Here is a 21,825-nt window from a genome sequence, read left to right on the forward strand (position 1 = left end):
CTTGCAAAGATAACAAATAAAAAATAAAGCAAAACAAAGACAGACTTTCAGAAGCTTTGAAACTCTATAAAGCGAGCAACAGAATCTATTCCCTGTTGTATTTATAGTTTTAATATTCAGTGCATAAATAAGTGAATGCAAAAGAATGTTTTTTTAAAAACTCATAGAACAAACCTAGTTCTAGATGTACAGATATAATAAAACATGATGCAAAATGTATATATTCCAGAAATGCAAAGATTAATAAAACTCAATACATTATCTGAACATAGATTTTCAAAAGGGGCAATTAAAAAATTTAACACCCCTCCTCCATTAAAATAAAACAAAATAACTTAGAAAATGTCACTATTCTAATTCTAGAAAAAGAAAACATTTACTCAATATGATAAAAATACTATTTCATAGATCAGAAAAGATGCCATGCATTACCACTTTTATAACATACTAGTGACAATTAAATAGTGGAAGAAAAAAATATATATATATAACATACAAATAGAGGGGTTTTTTTGTGACACAATATCTGACTGGAAAAATTCATCTTAGAATAAACAAGAACTAATCTATCAGCTATTAGATATGAAATAAACTGAAATTACTCAACAAAAAATTTAGCTGAAGAACATAGTTGGGAGGGAAGATGATGAATTAAACTAAGTTTATATATGATGAGTGTATGTTATTTGGATGATAAATGTGTTCATTAAACTATTAAGATTACAGGACTAGAGTTCAAAAGAAAGATGGTTCTAGACAAGTCCTTAGCACACCTCTAGGCAAAAGTAAATTCTCCATAATTATTTATCAAATAAATGAAACAAACCTATTAGAAAGAGAAAAAAATCAGATAACCAAGATAATGCTAGATCATGAAAGCTAAAAATACATACATACATGAACATACATGCATGCATACATATCAGAATATATCACATGCTGCACAGGAGACAAACAGTATAAACCCAGAGAAAAATTCATTTAATTGCCAGGAAATTATTATTGACTTTTAAATATACAGTGTTAGTTGAGAGGTAAAAATGGAAGGCAGGTTATAAGAAGAATTTGGTGATGAGAAAAATGTGGTAACAAGTGTAGAACATTTTTAAAAATATATATCCTTTCATGGATAAAATTGATAAGTCATAAAAGATGCAAGCATTTCATCAATGGATGCAAGTCCTCAAAGCTGAAAAAGAACCTCATTACTGTCTCTCCTCAAAGTGATGGACAAGACAGTATTGACCTTCTCTTTAATTCAGGTTCTAATTCTTTTCTGATAATTTTATTCATAGGGTTTAAAATTCAAATGTACAAAATGGTGATAAACTCCTTCCTACACCTTCCCAAAGGCAATCTATACTATCAGATTCTATACATTTCCAGAGCACATATATTTCCAGGCATATATAAGCAGATATGTTTATATTTTACACAAATTGTAGTAGCATACTTTTGCCTTTGAACAGATATTGACCAAGGTAAGGGACATTAATTGGCTTTGTCAAGGTTATCTGACTATAAAATTAGAAAGTTGCATAACTGTAGCTGAAATGTATATTTTCTGGCACTCAGTGCATTGACTAATATTATGTCTTGAGTTTCCTAGTAAGAGAAATGGGTATGCCCTAATTTATGCAATATAGCTGGTACGGTAAAAATCAAATGCAATTTTGTAATTATTTATAAGATGAATTCAGAGGTGTCTTAAATTAATTTTTGATTCAACTTCAATTTGAAGTATCACTTAATATATTAGTTTGAAGTCTCAATAATCATGTTCTTATTTAATGAGATTTAGGTAAGAACTTGCATTCAAAATGAAATACATTTAAAGAACTTTTCAGAATATATTTATATAAAGCAAGTAATCACCCTTAAATCTATTTCGAACACTATTTTTGAACTCTGTTTTCATAAAGTTGTGCACATCTGTAATGCATACTTGCTATAAGATTTTTTGTTTGGTGATTACGTGTAACTGTTTCATCACCTAACCATTGCCAAATAAGATATAATTATAAGTGTAAATGCACAAAATACTGTTTTGAGTGTTTCCCTTTTTCTTGGTTATTTTAATTTTTATTTCTAAATGCAAGAGCCATGAATAGTTTGCACTTTTCAAAATAGCTCCCATATGTACTTACAGAATGTATTATGTAAATCATAGTACTTTATTAATCTATTATTTTATATCTATTACAGAAAGGTAAAATTTTTGAAATAAAAATAGCAATATGTTCAAGTGAAGAGCCAGAGTATGATACTCTTAAATAATACAAAAGAATATGAATATCTTAAGCTATATTACGAAAGTAAAATGTATTAATTTTTGACCATCTTTAAAAGAACACAATATTTATTCCACAAAACAATTAAAAATACACAGCTGTTGCTTTCTACCTTGCTGATTAACTGTTTATGTTGAAAAAAGATTATCACATTAACACTATTGACATTACGCATATAGTAAATAAAATAAACCTCTGTAAGAAATTATGTTCCAAATTGTGAAATACAAATGTTTCAGAGTGCACAAAACTTGCATGAAAAAAACGTGATTAAAGCAACCAAATCCTTCTATTAGCTGCACTGAACCCCTAAAGCAATTTAGGAATTTGTTTCTTACAGACAATTAATCACATGCAGGCGTGCCAGATGAGAACTATTGATTGCCCTTTTCCAGGCTAGTGGCATTCAGACAGTAGACAGACAAATGCCCTAAGCAAGGAGAAGCATCTTTCTGCTTCTGCCTGGTGTAGCTTTTAATTGTTCTTTCCTAAAGTGTGTGACATTTTGTTGTTAATCTTTACTGTAGAGTTTACTCCTTTCTTTTGGAGCAATACACATGTAAGTGTTATGTTTTTCACTTACCTTTACACCAAGGTCCTTCATAAGCTCAATCTCAAAATTTACTACATTATATGGTAGCCGGAACTGAGGGATTTCAGAGATACTGAAAATAAAAACGAGAAACATTTGTGGGAAAACCATCAATTTAAAAAACGCAACATGTCTTTATTGATCAGTGTTAAAAGAATAAGTATCTCTTCTGAGGATATTTTCATATCACATAATGTGAGTGTGAGGACATCCACATTTTTATATGCATGACAGAATATGATATGGGTTACAAGAGAAACAGTAGAAACTGATGTGAAAATAAATAAAAACAATGAAAAACAAATGGTGAGTAGACAATTGGCCTATACCTTTAACTTTATTACAGTATTTAGTTGATTTATTTACTAACACTTGTATAAATTCCTAAGAAAATCTTAAAAAACCAAAAATTTGAAAGTATACAGTATTTACTATACATATCATATATACATACACAAATATATATTCTATAACTATACCTCTAGCTTGTTCAGGTTCAAATCTGTAACTTTGTATTACCATGCTGTTCAGGACATTACAGAATAAGTTCTGTAATGTGATCTACAGAATATTTTTACAGTAAAACAATCTTCTATGATAGCAATGTGTCCCAAAAGGGTTCAGTCATTAAAAAGTAATCCTATTTGATATCAGTGCTCATTGTTTTCTGTCTTCAAACACAATCACTTCAAGAGTTAATAGTTCATACACAGTATTAAAGGTAAGTTCAAATAACTTTTCAATATCTTATAGCAATAAAAAGGCTACATGTGTTCATGAATATACAGCAAGTCATGTAGTCATTCAGCTATTCATCCAACAAGCATTTACAAAGTACCAGGTACAGTGTTAGCTGCAGTGATTTAATGGTGAATTTGACCAAATTACCACTTTTAATAAGCTCTCATTCTTATGAGCAAAGATACATAAACAGATCATTACAACAGAATGTAGTACATTCAGTGAAAGAGCTATACCCAAGCACTATAGAGACTGATTTGTAAAATAAGTAAATAACTGTTGAAGATGAACTTTCTGGATCATTCAGTGCAAGGTCTTCCAAAGTACATCTGTAGTCTTTTCATTCTTTGGTGACCTATGAACTTGATTATTCAATTAATTTCTATACATCAATCAGCAAGGCACCATGCTCATCTCAGTGCTATAGAAAATGCAAAGTACTGAACAGTACAAAATCAAGGTCCTATATTAAAGGAGCTTTCTATCTAGTTAGGGTGTAAGATTATACATAAGAATGATTTAGGGCATAGGTTAAGAAAGAAAAACCTCCTAAGCTGATCTTTGGACAACCACACTACCTCAGCGGTTATCATAATGCTCTGGGCACCACACAGGACTCTGCCTTTGTAGGGTAGCAGAATATGCCCCTTCCAAATATGCCACTTTGGCACAGGATTATTTTGAGCTGAAGACAATTAAGAAGAAACAGATACAAGAAAAGCTCTCTGGTCCCCTACTATCTGCCAAAAAGCAGTACATAAATTTGCAACGGTGTGTCTTCCTTTCCTGTACCAAGAAGGGCAAAACTCTTAATCACCAGGAGACACTTGTAGACCCTTACCAGCCCAAAGATGGGTACCAAGAGGAATTTACATTACAAGCCTTACTAAATAACTCTTATGTTCCATTAGTTTCCCCGATACATTTACCTTCTCAATTTGCTGTCCCTAAAAGCATAAACCCCTTTTCCTTTGTCTTGTCACTTCTCCACAAATTTATCATTCTTTGTTAAGATGCTACATAAACCTCAACTTCTGACCCCCCTTCTCTGAATGACTCATCACTGAGTTCTCCCACATGTATGTACAATACATGTGTTAATAAACTGTTTTTCTCCTTAATTTGTCTTATGTTAGTTTATTTCACAAGGCAACTACTGACCTAAGAGGATAGAGGATAATTCTTTTTCCTCCCTGTACCTTCCGAGGCTAAGGAGAAAAATTCTTAAATCACATGGAATATATGTAGGCACAAACAGACACCCAGTCTTGATAGGCCTGGGGGTCTGCAGAAGAGAGACTGAAAATGGTCTAACATTGGAATCTGATGAAAGTCCTCAAAAGGCTAGACACGAAAGCTAAAATTCTACCTAAATAAATCAACCACAGCAAGGTGAGCCTCTAAAAACAGATAGATGCACTGTGAGGCTGAGTACCTTCCTCTGACTTGGGATTTTTATGGGCTCTGAATAGAAGTACACGATATGTAAGAAAAAAAATGATGCTAGTTTAGGTCAATGGCTCTAATTTAAGATATGGCTCTGAAACAGCAGGTTAATGAAGCAGGAACAATTTTTCTATTGACCAGAAAGAAAGGAGAACACACTCAACCTAGAAAGAAGAAACCAGAGCAAGGAGGAAGTATAAGTCTGAAAGCTGAAGTAGCCAGCAGAGCAAATGGAATGCCAGGCTGCTAGGGCTTGAGCAGCTCTGCTTAGAATCACATACTGCCCTGAAAGCGTTGTAGCCCACACTTACTTAGCACATGTGTTATGAATAAATGTGTGAGAATCACATTTCCAAGCATCTTCTATAGGAAATAAGAGTAACATGAGATACTAAAAAGAGTTAGATTTGATCATAATCAAGTAGGCAGGGGATAGGAGGTAATTATTGATTGTTATAAACATGACAATTATATTCACCAGTGGATGAGGTCAGCACACAGATGGGCGATACACACACACACACACACACACACACACACACACACACACACACTCACACTCTCATGGTACAATGTGACAAGTATAAAATACCAAATGTGAACGAGAGTGTTTCAAAGGAGAATTAGCTTATTGCAAGATGAGATAATCAGGTGAAATGTGACATATGATCAGCTTTTAGACAAGTGAAGGCATCTCAAGATGAGGAAAATGATAAGGAGGAGGAACAGAAGGGGGAGGAGGGAAGAATATAAGTGTACATGCTGTGTTCAGGGGATGGGCAATGGAGAAGAGGGCTGTCAGCAGGCTGTAATAGGAACACTACCATCCCAGATACCAGGCAAATTCCTCCTTATTTCAGAGCTCTAAATGCCGTCCATATGTGATGGCACCCACATTTTCTCCTCAAACCTAAATTCCAGACTTTTATATTCACTTGGACGTCTAATAGGTATCTCAAATTTTTTATACCCCAAACTAAACTTTGGTTCCTCCACCCCAACATATGTCCTCAGACAACTCCTTCCTATGAGTTGCTCAACCCTAAACTCGTACTCTATTCCCTTACCAGCATCACACCAAGTCCAGGTGCAGGCAATAAGGAGGTGCACTGTTTTTAGACGATTTAAAAAGTTATAAAACTGACAAAAATAAGCCTTTTTGTATTACCACCATGAGCAGGTAACTCTAAACAAGTCAGTGATATTCTAAACAGTGTCTCCCAAAAAAAAACTCTTTGGTGGATCTAAATTCTAAATAATGGCTACAGTTGCTATAGAGTTTTAGTAATAAATGTTTTAAAAATAAATATCCATATGTGTCAGGTCTACAGTCCTCTGCTCTACCAGCTGAGCTATCAAAGGTGAAGCAATTATACTCCAATAACGATGTCAAAAAATGTGTAAGATTTAAATAATCCCAATTTTATTACCCATTCATTAATAAACTGAGTTCTACAGAGCAGTTAATATGGAGAACTCCAGTTAAACAGCAGCCACTGGCACATGCTGATTCACCTACAAGCATATTCCTCATTTCAATGGCCAAAGGCAGCATGTGTCTCCACTCCTGCAAGACTACATATTCCAATGTTTAAACTGTTGATCTGTGATTGATAAAATGATAACACATGAAGCAACGTGAATCTACTTCAATTCTATCATTTTGTGTGACCAGAAGTTTTTAACTTGGGTTTAAACTTTAAAATAGTGAAACTGTGAACTATACCTTTAATATTGAAATTATTTTGTTTTAATTGCTAATATTTTGTTTTATGGGACTGAATAAAAATAATTATAATCACCAATTATTACATAATTCTCTTTGAAGATTATTTTATTGTACAGACTAGAGGATAACCATATTTTTAAAATTATCTATTCCATATATCAAATGCTCTAGGGACAGCACTAAACTGCCATTTTTGAAACACCCTCATGCATTTATAAACACCTGACATACTCTATATTTGGTTTATTGTTGCTTTATTGTCTACCCCTCCACTACCAGAATAGAGCCCCATGAGAACAGGCACTTTGCTTTATTTACCTTTGTATCTCTAGGGCCCGAGACAATGACCAGCACATAGTAGGAGATCAATAAATTAAAAAGTAAGGAAGGAAGGAAGGGAGGAAGGAGGGAGGAAGGGACAGAGGGAGATTACCCTCAAGACTGCATGTTGAGAAAGGGGATACAAGGATAGAAGATGGAATTTAATTGCAATGGTTACTTCCCAAGTTTGTTGTACTTATAAAAACAAACTTTCATTCTTCTATATGTGCTCTTTTAACAAGCTAAAGTTTTGAAAGAAATCTTCCTTGTGGCCACAAATCCTTTAGTACAATCAGTGGAATGCCCAGATAATCTAAAATAATAATCGTTCTTATATGTTCATGTTTCTTTCATCTAAATTGACCAGTAACAAGCTCCTTCCATTCTTTTTAAAGCACGATGCTCATACTCCGATAGAACTTTGCTTTAGTTTATTACGCTACAGGTACCACACTTTAAATTTGTGTTACATCACACATGTTCTCAAAATATTTTCTATGACCAAAACTATTTCACCTAAACCCCACTTCTTTATTGTGAATCCATAGGTGTTCTTTTTGTTTTCTTGATGATTTCCTTTGCTGTGCAAAAGCTTTTAAGTTTGATTAGGTCCCATTTGCTTATTTTTGTTTTTATTTCTTTTGCCTTGGGAGACTGATCTAAGAAAATATTGCTAAGATTTATGTCAGAGAATGTTTTGCCTCTGTTCTCTTGTAGGACTTTTATGGTGTCGTGTCTTATATTTAGGTCTTTAAACCATTTTGAGTTTATTTTTCTATATGGCGTGAGTGTTTTAAGTTCATTGATTTACATGTAAGCTGTCCAGGTTGCCCAACATCAGTCAATGAAGAGATTGCCTTTTCTCCATTGTATATTCTATAGAGTTCCATTTATTTTAAATAAAGCAAACTCCATCCAATTTCTAAGCTTAATATGAATTTCTGAAAATCAGATACAAAGTGAATATTTTCCATTTCAGGGTATGAATCTTCATAGGAATAAATGATTATGTGACTGAATCCTGGTTTAATAATGATGCTGATTAATAGTAAATAATAATATGGTATCTATGAGATAAACACTGCATAAATGTACATTAAAATGGAACATTTTTAGTAGACTCTAACATAATTGTAATCAGCAAAACTTAAAAGATATTGGAGAATGAAAATACGTGACCAGGACAGCACATCTATGTACACAACAAAATGAATCATCCAATATTCTGTGGAGTTTGGTTTCCCCATCTCTAATTTGCATAATTTTCACATATATATATCGCCATTAAAGGAAAGATTCAAAGGGGTGAAATAAGCTTTCTTTTTTATTTTTAAAGAATTTTTTGATGTGGACCTTTTTTTTTAAAGCCTTTATTGAATTTGTTATAATAGTGCTTCTGTTTTATGCTTTGGTTTTTTTGGCCACGAGGCATGTGTGATCTTAGCTCCATGACCAGGGATTGAACCCACACCCCCTGCATTCAAAGGCGAAGTCTTAACTGCTGGACAGCCAGGGAAGTCCTGAAATAAGCTTTCATATGATTGGTTCCTCTATTCATAAAATATTTTGCTAAGATTTCTCTTAAATTCACAGAACTAGACAGAGAAATTTTAAAATAAATATTGCTTAAAGCCAACTGCAAATTTAAAGTGAATAATGAAATCAAACTTTGAGCATTTGGAAAAAGAACACTTAAAATACCATCTGTGAGCCTGAAGTTCCTATACGATTACAAATCAACAATATTCAAAATCGTTTTACCCCATCATTTTTGACACTGTGAACATGAAATAAATGTAGGCATTACCTTAAACCACCAACGTATTCTTGTTTTTCAAATATAGTGATGTCAGAGTAGCCTAATCGAGCCAAGAAGGAAGCACAACTTATACTTGCAGGCCCAGCACCCAAAAGAGCAATCTTTGCAGCATAGGCTTCAGGCATTTTTTCTGGGGGAGGCAGAAAATGATTCCTGATTTGTGGGATATTCATTGCTTTGAACACCTATGGAGAAATCAATTGGCATGGTTAAAATTTTTAAGCTAACTTTTACATCCTCAAACATATTTTTAATGTTTCAAATCCATTTGTGCTTTTAATAGAAATAAGCAGTACATTTTAAGTATTACCATACTTATAAGTTATATTGGGTCAAGCCGATGGCAATTTATGCTTGACTAACTCTTTCTCAATCTTTGAAATTCCTGTCTAAGGTCCTCTAGGAAGCATTCCTGACTCGCTTTCCCTACTGCAGCCCTGGTCCAAGTTAAGTGCTCCTCCTCTGAGCTCCTGTATCATACTGTGTATGCTATTAATGAAACCATTTACCACGTGTGCCACGTTTCCATGTTAGTCAGTGGAACATCAGTTCTTGAGTCAGAGAATATGTCATATATAAAAACACACACATATAACTTATTAACTATTTGTTTTAAATATTTTTAGAAACACGTTACCATTGTATAACCAGCAGTGAGCACTAACCTGCCACATAGACATTCAGTAGATAATTTATGACATCTGCTTCTGGTTATGATAGATTAGCTTTTGAAGGATAACATTTCAAAAATATGTTGGAAACACTGGAGAGCCTCTGAAGTAAGCCTGACTAGAGGAGCCAAGATCTCAGAAAAAAGGGAACAGCAGAAGTGAGATGACAGTTTAGGAGTTACTTTTACCCTGAGGGAATTCACCACTTCTTAGCAGAGAGAGGAATCTTGTAGATAGATGACCACGGCTCAGAAGAGACAGAAAGAGAGATTTTAGCTAATTTTCTAGGACTAGAGAGACACTGTTTATAAACAAAACAAATCTCTATAAAGCAGAAGGGAGCTTTCTGCACTCTGAGAGGCCAGAAGAAACAACTGGAGTACAGGAGTAGCTGAAGAAGAAAAAGTCCTAGTAAACACCTTAGCATACAGCTGAAACTTCTGGAGGGCTGTACTCTGCAAGTGGGACAAACTAGAGGTAGACATGTAACCCAGTCTGATTTAGATGAAGGTGATAAGGTCTCACTCCTGTCTACCTCCCAAATGATAGGGCGAACCTTCTGTGGAGGATAAGTCAACTGCAACATCTACAAATTTTCATATACAAGGCCTGGCTTTTGATCAAAAAAGCCCAGGCCTCTCATTAACTAAGAACTAAGAACTTCCAATAACTCAGAAAACATAAAGATATGCATACATAATCCAGTAAGTGTAGTTATCAAAGACAGACTTTAGAATAACTATAATGAACATGTTCAAAAAATACATAAGAATGTGAACTTCACCAGGAAACCTGAATTTGTTAAAAAAAATTCTAGAAAAGAAAAAAATTCAAAATTAAAATTGAAAACTAAATAAATGTACGTAACAGTAATTTGAACAGGTGAGCAAAAATGGACTCATAAACTGAAGATGGGTCAATGTTTTGTTCTGTTATTTGTAAATTATTATTGCGCTGGATTTTCCCCCTTAGTTTTATAGTAGGGTGCATCAACCTTGGTAGTTTTTCTGATGAACTGAATATTAGAATGAAATTTTGCAAACTTCATCACAAAAGCAACATGTTTAGAGGTCTGGCTTTAAAATTATGCTCTTGGGGTTGAGTCATGACCTCCATCCTTCTCATGGTGTATAGTATCAAATAAGTGCTTTAACATCTCCATGCTTCAGTCTCCTCAAACCGTAAAGTGGGGTTAATAATATCTATCTCATAGGGCTAATATGAGGATTAAATGAGTTAATACATGTAGACCTAATCTGAGGGTTTCTCTTCCCATCTGTAATGAATGCCAGGGCACAGTAGAATTGTACCACATAGTAGGCATCCAGCAAAATTTTGATGAATTTCAAAATTCCTGAACTCCAGTGATAGGTGTCAACAAATGAGTAACACATGCAGTTCTTCCTCAGTGATACAAAAGGATGGTTATTTATAGGTTATTTGTAAGTGAATAATCTTGAGGAACACTTTAAATAGATTTCCTTGTATAATTGCCCTGTGATTTCTGACTTTTCACTCATCTGGAAAGTGCATTTCTTTCATCACTCCATATTGACTTTACTAGCATTTTCCCCATAATGTTCATATTATTTTGAGGCAAGGGAGAAATTATCCTTTTAAAGGAGAATTTATCATTTTATCATTTTAAAAATGGAAAGACTGAGACACAGAGAGGGGCCATGTAATATTCCCCCAAGCCTCCTCACATTCTGGAGACAGAAATAGTATAATTTTCTAATAATTATGCAGCGGTCTCTAAATGGAAAAGGACATAACATGGTAAATGCAAACATATTTACTGATTCTGAGAGTATCCTTTTTCTCATTTAAATCTTTCTTACTTTCTAAAATGGTACTTAATGGAAATAAACACAAATATTTGGTAACTATATTTCTTCCTCAATTACTCTACTTGTTCTTATTAACCAAGCAATAGCAACTATAAATTATAGGAGAATCATGACAAATAAAGTTTTCTTGGATATTTCAGAATATCTCCACTAGTTGAAGGATATATTTTAAAAGGTTAGTTGTATTCAACATATCCCATAAGAGTTTTATATTTTTGCAAGTATTTAACTTGATTTTATTATAGAATAAAACATAATTTCTGGTCATTTCTAAAGAGATACTATTTGATCAGTGTAGGTCTAAGAGGAACCTTAATAAAAATAATACATTGGTTTTCATTTTGCTGGTTTCAGTTTCTTGGAGTTAATTAATTAGCAATATGACAGTGTGGTTACCTTTTGAATGCTTAAATGGAGAGAGATTGTTATTTGTGCATCCAAAAGTAAGTTACCTCAAATTACATGCCTTCTAGGAGATGCTTCTACGTAATTTTCTTTGTAACTTGCTTCCTTTTGTGAAAGGAGTCAAAGGAAGTACTGAGTACATACTATTCACCGCACTCATCCTTTGAAAAGAAATATTCTTGGGCTGTCTGACAGTTTCTTCACCACAATTAAACAAGGGACACCAAAAGTGGGAACTGTGTTTCAAACACATCAGAAATAAGGAAAACTCCATGCTATGGCAAATTTTTAGTTATCAAAATTATTAATGCATTAGTGATTCTTAAAAAATGTTGTTTCATTATTTTCTTACTATTAAAATAGACATTATTGGGAGACATCGCTGGCATGGTAAAAATACTGTGTAATTTGATATCAGAATATTCTGTTCCATCACATTTCCACCTTAATTTGGTAAATATCTTTATGTGTCCTATATGCACTAGATACTAGTATGAATAAGACAAATACAGACCTTCCAGTAAGTAGTTCCCTGGGTAACAGGGTACTCATATGTCTTAAATATAGAAAAATTATTACAATGCAATCTGTCCATGTGTAGGGTTCATTTTTATACATGGTGCTGTTGGAGCTGGTGAGAAAGAAATGTTATCCCAGAAGGGAAGAAAGATAACGCCTTAGCCAAATCTTTAAAAAAATGACACATGTTACTGTGGAGAGGATTTCACCTCTCCAAATGTCAGCTCTAAAATTAAGAGAGTAATAATTACTTCAACAATTTATTGTGAAGATAGAATAAATCAATGATGATAACCTCCCGAGATTAATGGTTTCTCTTTATAAGGCACTCTTGTAGGTGCTTAACATTTATATCTCCAGCCCTAAAAATCTTTAAAGTTAGGTATGATTGCTCATTTTATAGACAGCAGAACTGATTCCTAACTTATTATTCTACATTATAGTTCATATTTTTATAATGATTAAACGATATGTTCTATTTGTGATTTAAGGCTACAACTGAATTAAATAGTTAAGTTGACAAAATACAATTAGAAAACATAGGTGTGTGTACTTTGGTTATGAGCAACTTTACTGATCCAAAATCATATGTAGGTTCGAACTAATCAGTGCAAGCACTCATTTGCCTTCAGAATTTGCTCATGCTGTTCTCTGCGCCTTGAATTCTCACCCACTCCTGACTTTACCATACTTGATGAACACCTTTCAGGATTCGGTTTAAATTTCACTTCCTCAACTCAGCTTTCCCTCCCTGCTAGACTATCTGTTAGGGTTCCTACCTAGTGGCTCCCACAGTATTGTCTGACTGCCCCCTCTCCGCACTTCAGTGTAATTTGCTTGCTTTATTTTCTTTCTCACTAGGCAATAAGCTCCCTGAGGTCTAGTATCATTCCTATGTTGTTCATCACTGTATCTTTAACACCCACACACTGCCTAGTACCTAGTTAGTCACTCAAATATGTGTTCAATGCTGGAGTTGGAAAATAAAGCTGCTGGGGGTCAGGCAATCCATGCTACAGCTTGCTGGGGACAAAAGGAGAGCTGGGAGGAAACAGATAGTGATGGAGACGTGGTAGACTGGAGAGATCATTCCCACGTCCTATCAGCTTCAACTGATTTTTAATACGATTTTTCTAGAAACAGCAGTAATGGTTAACTACTATAAGCAGGTCAATAAAATAATAAAAGAACAGTAATTAGAAGGCAACCATAATTGAAATGTACTGGTTGTTATGTGATATGCCAGATAATCATTTACTAAGCTATTTTCAAAGAGCCAGGTTTTCTTTGTAGATCATTATTTTTGTTCTCATTTTATATTTCATTATTTTTCTATTATTTTCAGTTCCTTTCTTCTACTTTTTCTGCATTTACCACCAACACATCCCTACTCCACCTGTTTCCTCTCTCTCTAGCTTCTTGAAATGAAACCTAATTATTTATATATAATCTTTATCTCTTCTGTTATATACACTTAACACAATAAATTTTCATGTAAAAATGTCTTTGGCTACATTTTACAGGTTGTCAATGGAAATTGTGTCATTCAGGTCTAAATATTTTATAATTTCTATTGTGATAACCTCTTTAATCCATAAGCTATTTACAAATGTGTGTTTTAAATTTGTTGCTATTGCCTTCATTTTGACAATATTTTTATTTTTGATTTCTAATTTAGTTGTGTTGCAGAAAAATGCAGTCTGTATGTTTTTATTTGGAAACAATGTATACATACATATACACACACATATATATCTATATGCACTCACTCTATATTTGTTGGGTACAGGAACCTTTCTGGATTTATTAAATCAATCTAATAAACTTTAATCAAAAAAATCTTACAAATTTTGAGTAAGGCCATATTATAATGTATATGTAAGTTTATGAATTTTATATTTTAAGACATTTATTCTTCTTTTCATTAATTGTTTTTCTCTTTATTTTTATTAGTACACTTTCCCTAAAATTCCACTTTTGTTACATACGAATATCACTACATTAACTTTTTTATGGTTACTATCTGCAAGGTATTTCTTTTTTCAACCACCTTATTTTCAAGTTATCTGATAAGGTCTTTCTCCTTTAAACATCATATAGCTGTTTGGAGTATTTATTTTTAATCCATAATAAAGTCACTTATGTTTTAATATGTAAACTTAATAAATATAAGTTATTATGATTAATTATATATTTGTATGTATTTCTACTATCTGCTCTGTTTCCTGTTTACCATATTTTGTATTTGCTTCTCTCTCTCAATTATTTTACCTTTCCTGTCTCTCACTGGATTAAGTTTTCTACCCACCCACCCCTCTTTGATTCTATGATTTCTTAGAAGTTACAGGTATTATTTCTATATTTTTTGTGATTACCTTTTAATTTTTAACATAGATATTTCAATGTTTTTAAAACATTGAAGAGAGATATCAAGTATCTCTCTCCTCCCAACACAAAAGGCCCGTAGCACCCTTAACTGTGCTTTACCACACCTACCTCAAACACCTTTCTTGTCAATTTTATATAAAATTTTATCTCTATCTTTTTTAATACCCCCAAATGAGTTGCTATCATCACCTTACAGTCAATAATTAATTTTATTTACCACCATATTTTTTCTGGTTTATTTGCTCAACATTTCTTACATCTCTCTTTCATTTCAAGTTTGTCTCAGTCATGCTGAAGAATAACTTTTAGCAGTTCTTATAACAAGGTGAGTAATAAGTCAGGTTAGATTTTAAATGCTTAAAATACCTTTACTCATGCTTGTATTGTTAAGGGAGAAATACAGTTCTTTATCTTAGTTCTTTTAAAAAAGTGTTCTTGGCTTCTAACATCTATGGATGCTGATGAAAAGTCTGGGGTCAGTCTAAATGTTGTTTGGTTTTAAAGTAATCTGTTTTCTCTTTTTCTGGAAGCTGCTTCTTCTGAGATCTTTGGTATTTCACAATATTATAATCATATTTCTAATAGAGGGGCTTACATCTTTCCTTTCTTTTGGAAAATTCTCTACCATAACTGCCTTAAGGCTGCTCTTCACCAATCTCTTTCTATTCCATTTCTAAATTTAACTTTTTACTGGTATTTTTACTACAGTGTATATTTCCAATCAACTATTATTCATACTGAATTCGTTGTTTTTTTCATAATTTTATGGATATTATTTTCTGTCTATTTATTTTAAAGGCCTGATTATGGTAGTATTTGGTTTCATGAGGATAAAATCACCTATAGGTTGAGTCTTTTGATTATCACTGGCAGCATTAGCTTTCTAAATGTGGCTTTGGACTTTTTGTTCCAGACTTATTCTGAGAGAAAGTCTTCTGTCTTTGCACTTACCCTCTTGCTTCTTATGTACAGTACGTGATGGCCTCCACCCAGCATCACTCCTCTCCCTCTACCCCACTGCAGAACCAGGTCTCTAACTGGAAGCCCAGGGCTCCAGTCCCCAGGTGACATTTAGGGATAACACAGAAGCAAGTTACTGGGCCACTAGGCACATGCCCAAAACACTGGGGCACAGCTCTCACTGCTTCTCTTTGTAGCTTCATATAAGCCCTAGCCCTGCACCTATTTTTTTAAAAACTTTCTACCAGGGTTAGGTAAATCCAGTCCTCTACAATGCAAGTTTTTGGTACTTATTATCCCACACCAGTCAAACTCCCCAGCAGCCCCTGATTGTTTGCTTATGCAGAGCCTAGCAGACAGTGGCCCAAGTCCCCTGTTTACTGCTGAATATTTCTATACCATTTCTGGCCCCCAAAGGTATTTATCTTCCTTTTTAGTTCAGCTATTAACTTTTCTTGTGTCCTTATTATATTTCATTTATCATTACACTTTGGAGCAAACGGGTATTGAAATTTTAGCTCCCAGCATAATGGCTCTTACAAGTGATTCATGCTGATACACTATTACTGCTTTGTACTACTTTATACTACTATTGATCAAATATATTTGCAAAAAAATACATATTTTTAAGTTGTTAAGATTCAAACGAATGAAAGTCCATCCTTCTACACTGTAAGGTGCCCACAAAAGTATATATATTTGAACTTACAAAAAAAAATTCAAAAAACAGTAATAGCAAATAATCTTAATAACCATGTGATTTTGGTAAATTTCAAGGTTATTGCCCCGAATCTCTGAACGTATCTCTGAGTATTTTTTAAAAATTTTTATTAGAGTATAGTTGCTTTACAATGTTGTATTAGTTTCTACTGTACAGCAAAGTGAATCAGCTATATGTATACATATATCCCCTCTTTTTTGGATTTCCTTCCCATTTAGGTCACCACAGAGCTCTGTGTAGAGTTCCTGTGCTATATAGTAGGTTCTCATTAGTTATCTATTTTATACATAGTATCAAGAGTGTATATATGTCAATTCCAATCTCCAAATTCATCTCACCCCCCAACCCCACACTGAGTATGTTTAATAGATTTCTAAAGAGTTTTGGAAAAGAATATCAAACATTATTCCTTTCTATTAATCATTGCATTAAGACCAAAAGGAGAGACACAAATGAAGCCTGTACAGACATTACTTGTGATTACATCCCCAAGAGCAGTCCTCTTGACTTTATTGATACAAACTATTGTTTTGCAGTACGCAGGCCTCTCTCCTGTTGTGGAGCACAGGTTCCCGACGCACAGGCTCAGCGGCCATGGCTCACAGGCCCAGCTGCTCCGTGGCACGTGGGATCTTCCCGGACCAGGGCACGAACCCGTGTCTCCTGCATCGACAGGCGGACTCTCAACCACTGCGCCACCAGGGAAGTCCTGATTTTATTACTCTTTAATGCATATCTTTCATGTACCTCTTATTTCTCTCAGAAATACTCTTTTTCTTTTCTATGAACAGTATTCACAAACTATTGATAACACTGTTTTCAAATAGAAGTAGTATGGAGAAATTTTATTCAAAGATGATACAAGTTTGGGACAATAAGGCAAGTGTGCGATGTCATCAAATCTAACTATTCACTAATCCATATTCTATTTATAGATGAACTGCAAAAGGCATTAGCCATAAATATTGGTTATTATCCATAAATATTGGTTATTATCCATTATCATGGTAATATATCTTAGATTATACACATGAACTAGCAGATCTTATTGACCAGTTTGCCAAACTGTATCATAAATGTGTTAGACTCATTCTTAAATGTACTTATAGACCAGTTATCACAAAATCAGGCTTAGGTTTTCCTAATTAATATAAAACTTTAGGTAAAAGCTTAAACTTCAGGGCTCTCAATTGCATGGGTCCCTTCCAAGGCCCTGAATTTAAATTTGTAGCAGTACTTTTGTGTAATTCTTCAAAGAAGGAACCCAAAGCTTATCATCACAGACCCCATGAAACCTGAATATTGGCTGTATAATAATCCTTCAATGGCAAGAAGAAAAGAAAAAACAAAACCTTACTGGTAACGTATAAAAATAAAGAAAACAACTAAGCCATATGTGTTGATCTTACACAACCTATTTTAATATAGTTGCTTCATATCTAACAGAAAATGAGGTACAGTTGTAAGGTACAGTGACTGAGGTATTTGTGGTTGAGTCAATAAGGTGTAATACTGTGAGCTTGCAACCAGAAAACCCAAGTTTACATTGACTTTGTATCAATGACTTACAACATTAGGCAGGACAAGTGACAGTTTGTGAAATAATGGGAATTAGATGGTTTGTATTCTGGATCTGCCCTTTATTACATGTGAACTTGTGTAAGCCTCTTGTTACTTATACAAAAAAATGAGGGTGATAACATTTACCTAGAGGGTTATTTTGAGTATCAGTCAACTTCTAAATAAAGCACCTAACATTGTCCAGGGCTAAAGGAGTTTGTTTAACAAACTATGATTTTCTAATCATTTTGATCCTTGGTTTCCTCATGCCCAAAACGGGAAAAACATTGGCTAGTTTACATGTCTTAATGGTTGTTTTTAAACATTTTAAAGTGAGATATTATAAAAAAGCATTGAAGTGCTATGCAAGTATGGACTATTATGATGCTACATTTTCCCCCTACCTGATCCTATCGTTTGTACTAAGGTCTAATCACCTCCAAAACCAAATATCAAAAATTAATGAAGATTAGAGAGGGGAGACAGCAGATGCAAGAAGAACTACAATCCTGCAGCCTGTGGAACAAAAACCACATTCACAGAAAGACAGAAAAGGCATGAGGGCTAAGTACCAGATGAAGGAACAAGATAAAATCCCAGAAAAACAACTAAATGAAGTGGAGATAGGCAACCTTCCAGAAAAAGAATTCAGAATAATGATAGTGAAGATGATCCAGGACCTCAGAAAAAGAATGGAGGCAAAGATCAACAAGATGCAAGAACTGTTTAACAAAGACCTAGAAGAATTAAAGAACAAACAAACAGAGATGAACAATACAATAACTGAAATGAAAACTACTCTAGAAGGAATCAATAGCAGAATAACTGAGGCAGAAGAACAGATAAGTGACCTGGAAGACAGAATGGTGGAATTCACTGCTGCAGAACAGAATAAAGGAAAAAGAATGAAAAGAAATGAAGACAGCCTAAGAGACCTCTGGGACAACATTAAACATAACAACATTCACATTATAGGGTCCCAGAAGGAGAAGAGAGAGAGAGAAAGGACCAGAGAAAATATTTGAAGAGATTATAGTCAAAAACTTCCCTAACATGGGAAAGGAAATAGCCACCCAAGTCCAGGAAGTGCAGAGAGTCCTAGTCAGGATTAACCCAGGGAGAAACATGCTGAGACACATAGTAATCAAATTGGCAAAAATTAAGACAAAGAAAAATTATTGAAAGCAGCAAGGGAAAAACGACAAATAACATACAAGGGAACTCCCATAAGGTTAACAGCTGATTTCTCAGCAGAAACTCTACAAACCAGAGGGAATGGCATGATATACTTAAAGTAATGAAAGGGAAGAACCTACAACCAAGATTACTCTACCCAGCATGGATCTCATTCAGATTCAGTGGAGAAATCAAAAGCTTTACAGACAAGCAAAGGCTAAGAGAATTCAGCACCACCAAACCAGCTCTACAACAATGCTAAAGGAACTTCTCTAAGTGGGAAACACAAGAGAAGAAAAGGACCTACAAAAACAAACCCAAAACAATTAAGAAAATGGTAATAGGAATATACATATCAATAATTACCTTAAACGTGAATGGATTAAATTCTCCAACCAAAAGGCACAGGCTTGCTGAATGGATACAAAAACAAGGCCCATATATGTGCTGTCTACAAGAGACCCAAAACTAGGGTAAGACTTCAAAACTAGGGTAAGAGACTGAAAGTGAGGGAATGGAAAAAGATATTCCATGCAAATGGATATCAAAAGAAAGCTGGAGTAGCAATACTCATATCAGATAAATAGACTTTAAAATAAAGAATGTTACAAGAGACAAGGAAGGACACTACACAATGATCAAGGGATCAATCCAAGAAGAAGGTATAACAATTATAAATATATATGCACCCAACATAGGAGCACCTCAATACATAAGGCAACTGCTAACAGATATAAAAGAGGAAATCAACAGTAACACAATAATAGTGGGGGACTTTAACACCTCACTTATACCAATGGACAGATCATCCAAAACAAAAATAAATAAGGAAACAGAAGCTTTAAAAGACACGATAGACCAGGTAGATTTAATTGATATTTATAGGACTTTCCATCCGAAAACAGCAGATTACACTTTGTTCTCAAGTGCGCACAAAACAGTCTCCAGGATAGATCATATCTTGGGTCACAAATCAAGCCTCAGTAAATTTAAGACAATTAAAACCATATCAAGCATCTTTTCTGACCATGCTGAGATTAGAAATCAGTTACAGGGGAAAAAAATGTAAAAAACACAAACACATGGAGGCTAAACGTTACTAAATAACCAAGAGATCACTGAAGAAATCAAAGAGGAAATCAAAAAATACCTAGAGACAAATGACAATGAAAACACTATGATCCAAAACCTATGGGATGCAGCAAAAGCAGTTCTAAGAGGGAAGTTTATAGCTATACAAGCCTACCTCAAGAAACAAGAAAACTCTCAAATAAACAATTTAACAACAACAACAACAAAATAATGAAGATTGGATTATTAGTCTAAGGATGCTAATGTAAATGCATATGCCTTATTAAGTTTGTTATGAAATTTCATTGTTGGTTTGTATTATTTCCTGAGAAACTACAAAGTTTCTCAGGACATGCAGTATGTAGAAGCAGCCTATAACAACATTTAATTCTAATCGATGTTCAATCAATGTTTGTTTGATTAACTGAATCCTTACCTAGTGGGAGCTTAATACACTGGGTGTTTATACAAGCCAATTTTCCTAGTATAGTCCTGGTTCATTTCTGTTGCCCTGAATTAATTATTAATAGTGTTCTCATTAACTCTCTAAAGTATCTCGGTCATTTGTTTTATTAACTGATTTATAAAGCAATCGACATAACACACAGAGTATATCCAATCTCACATTTCAGTTTATGCACTTTTTCTTAATAACTGATTTTAATATGAGGACTGCACCTAAATTTTTTATTCGTCTCTATATATCTATTTGATAGATGGGATGCATCACAAAAGAAACATTATTTGAAAGAGGACATGCAATACTCTATTATTTATTAGTGTATGTGTGTCTATAATCTCCTCCAATATAACTGTAGAGGGCAAAAGTTTAAGGCTTTTAGTGACTCCATGTTCAAGATGAAGATATGGTAGAAATAATATTTGTCCTATTAAAATAATCACTAACTCAAGTAATCATGTTCCTTCTTCATTCACAATTCTTTAAAGTATTTATTGCAGCATTTAACAAAATATAAATATTGATGTCATTTAAATAATTTTACTAGGTTACTTAATGTAGCCTCATAATACCTGGCTGTTTGAATCATATCAGTGTATTTTTTTATTGTATTATAAGCACTGGTCAATTTGATTTCAACTGTGCCTACTCAATAAAACATAGAAATAAATATAGTATATGATGGTATATAAATAGTATATGATGGTGGGCTAAGAACTGGGTATTACAAATGAGAGGTGATATAAAAAACCTGCTGAGAGATACAGTTAGAGAAAAATCTAAATATTAATTCTGTTCTCAGTGAGTCACCTGATTTAGTCTGGAATTCCATTTGTCAGTTCCATTCTTAACTGAAAATATGAAAAGTAAACTAAAAGTACAGTGTCAAGAAGTATATGCCACACAAAACAGTATATTTAATGGGTATTAAAATAATCTCATAAAACATTTACTGGGAAAAACAGATACTGTTTTTAGATACTAATTTCATAATCTAATATATTGCTAAAAATTCATAATTGAGGCAGCAATCTTAAGTACTAATCCTCTGAACCTCATTAACTTTAAGATTTAGAGTTAAACTTTAGAACCTTGGACTTGCAAT

The 21,825-nt window shown here is 33.8% G+C and overlaps 1 protein-coding gene across 1 annotated transcript in view; it reads right to left on the reverse strand.

Annotated features, from left to right (window-relative positions):
* The window catches only part of DPYD (dihydropyrimidine dehydrogenase), an 817,352-nt gene that overhangs the window by 567,040 nt on the left and 228,487 nt on the right, over positions 1-21,825 (reverse strand). The window contains exons 6-7 of the mRNA XM_059043609.2: positions 8,928-9,124; positions 2,875-2,956 (exon numbers count right to left, since the gene is read on the reverse strand). Of these exons, the coding sequence (XP_058899592.1) occupies positions 2,875-2,956; positions 8,928-9,124 (279 nt within the window). The remainder of the gene's footprint in view (positions 1-2,874; positions 2,957-8,927; positions 9,125-21,825) is intronic.

The sequence above is a fragment of the Kogia breviceps genome, chromosome 1 (assembly GCF_026419965.1).
Source record: "Kogia breviceps isolate mKogBre1 chromosome 1, mKogBre1 haplotype 1, whole genome shotgun sequence".
Classification (NCBI taxonomy): domain Eukaryota; kingdom Metazoa; phylum Chordata; class Mammalia; order Artiodactyla; family Physeteridae; genus Kogia; species Kogia breviceps.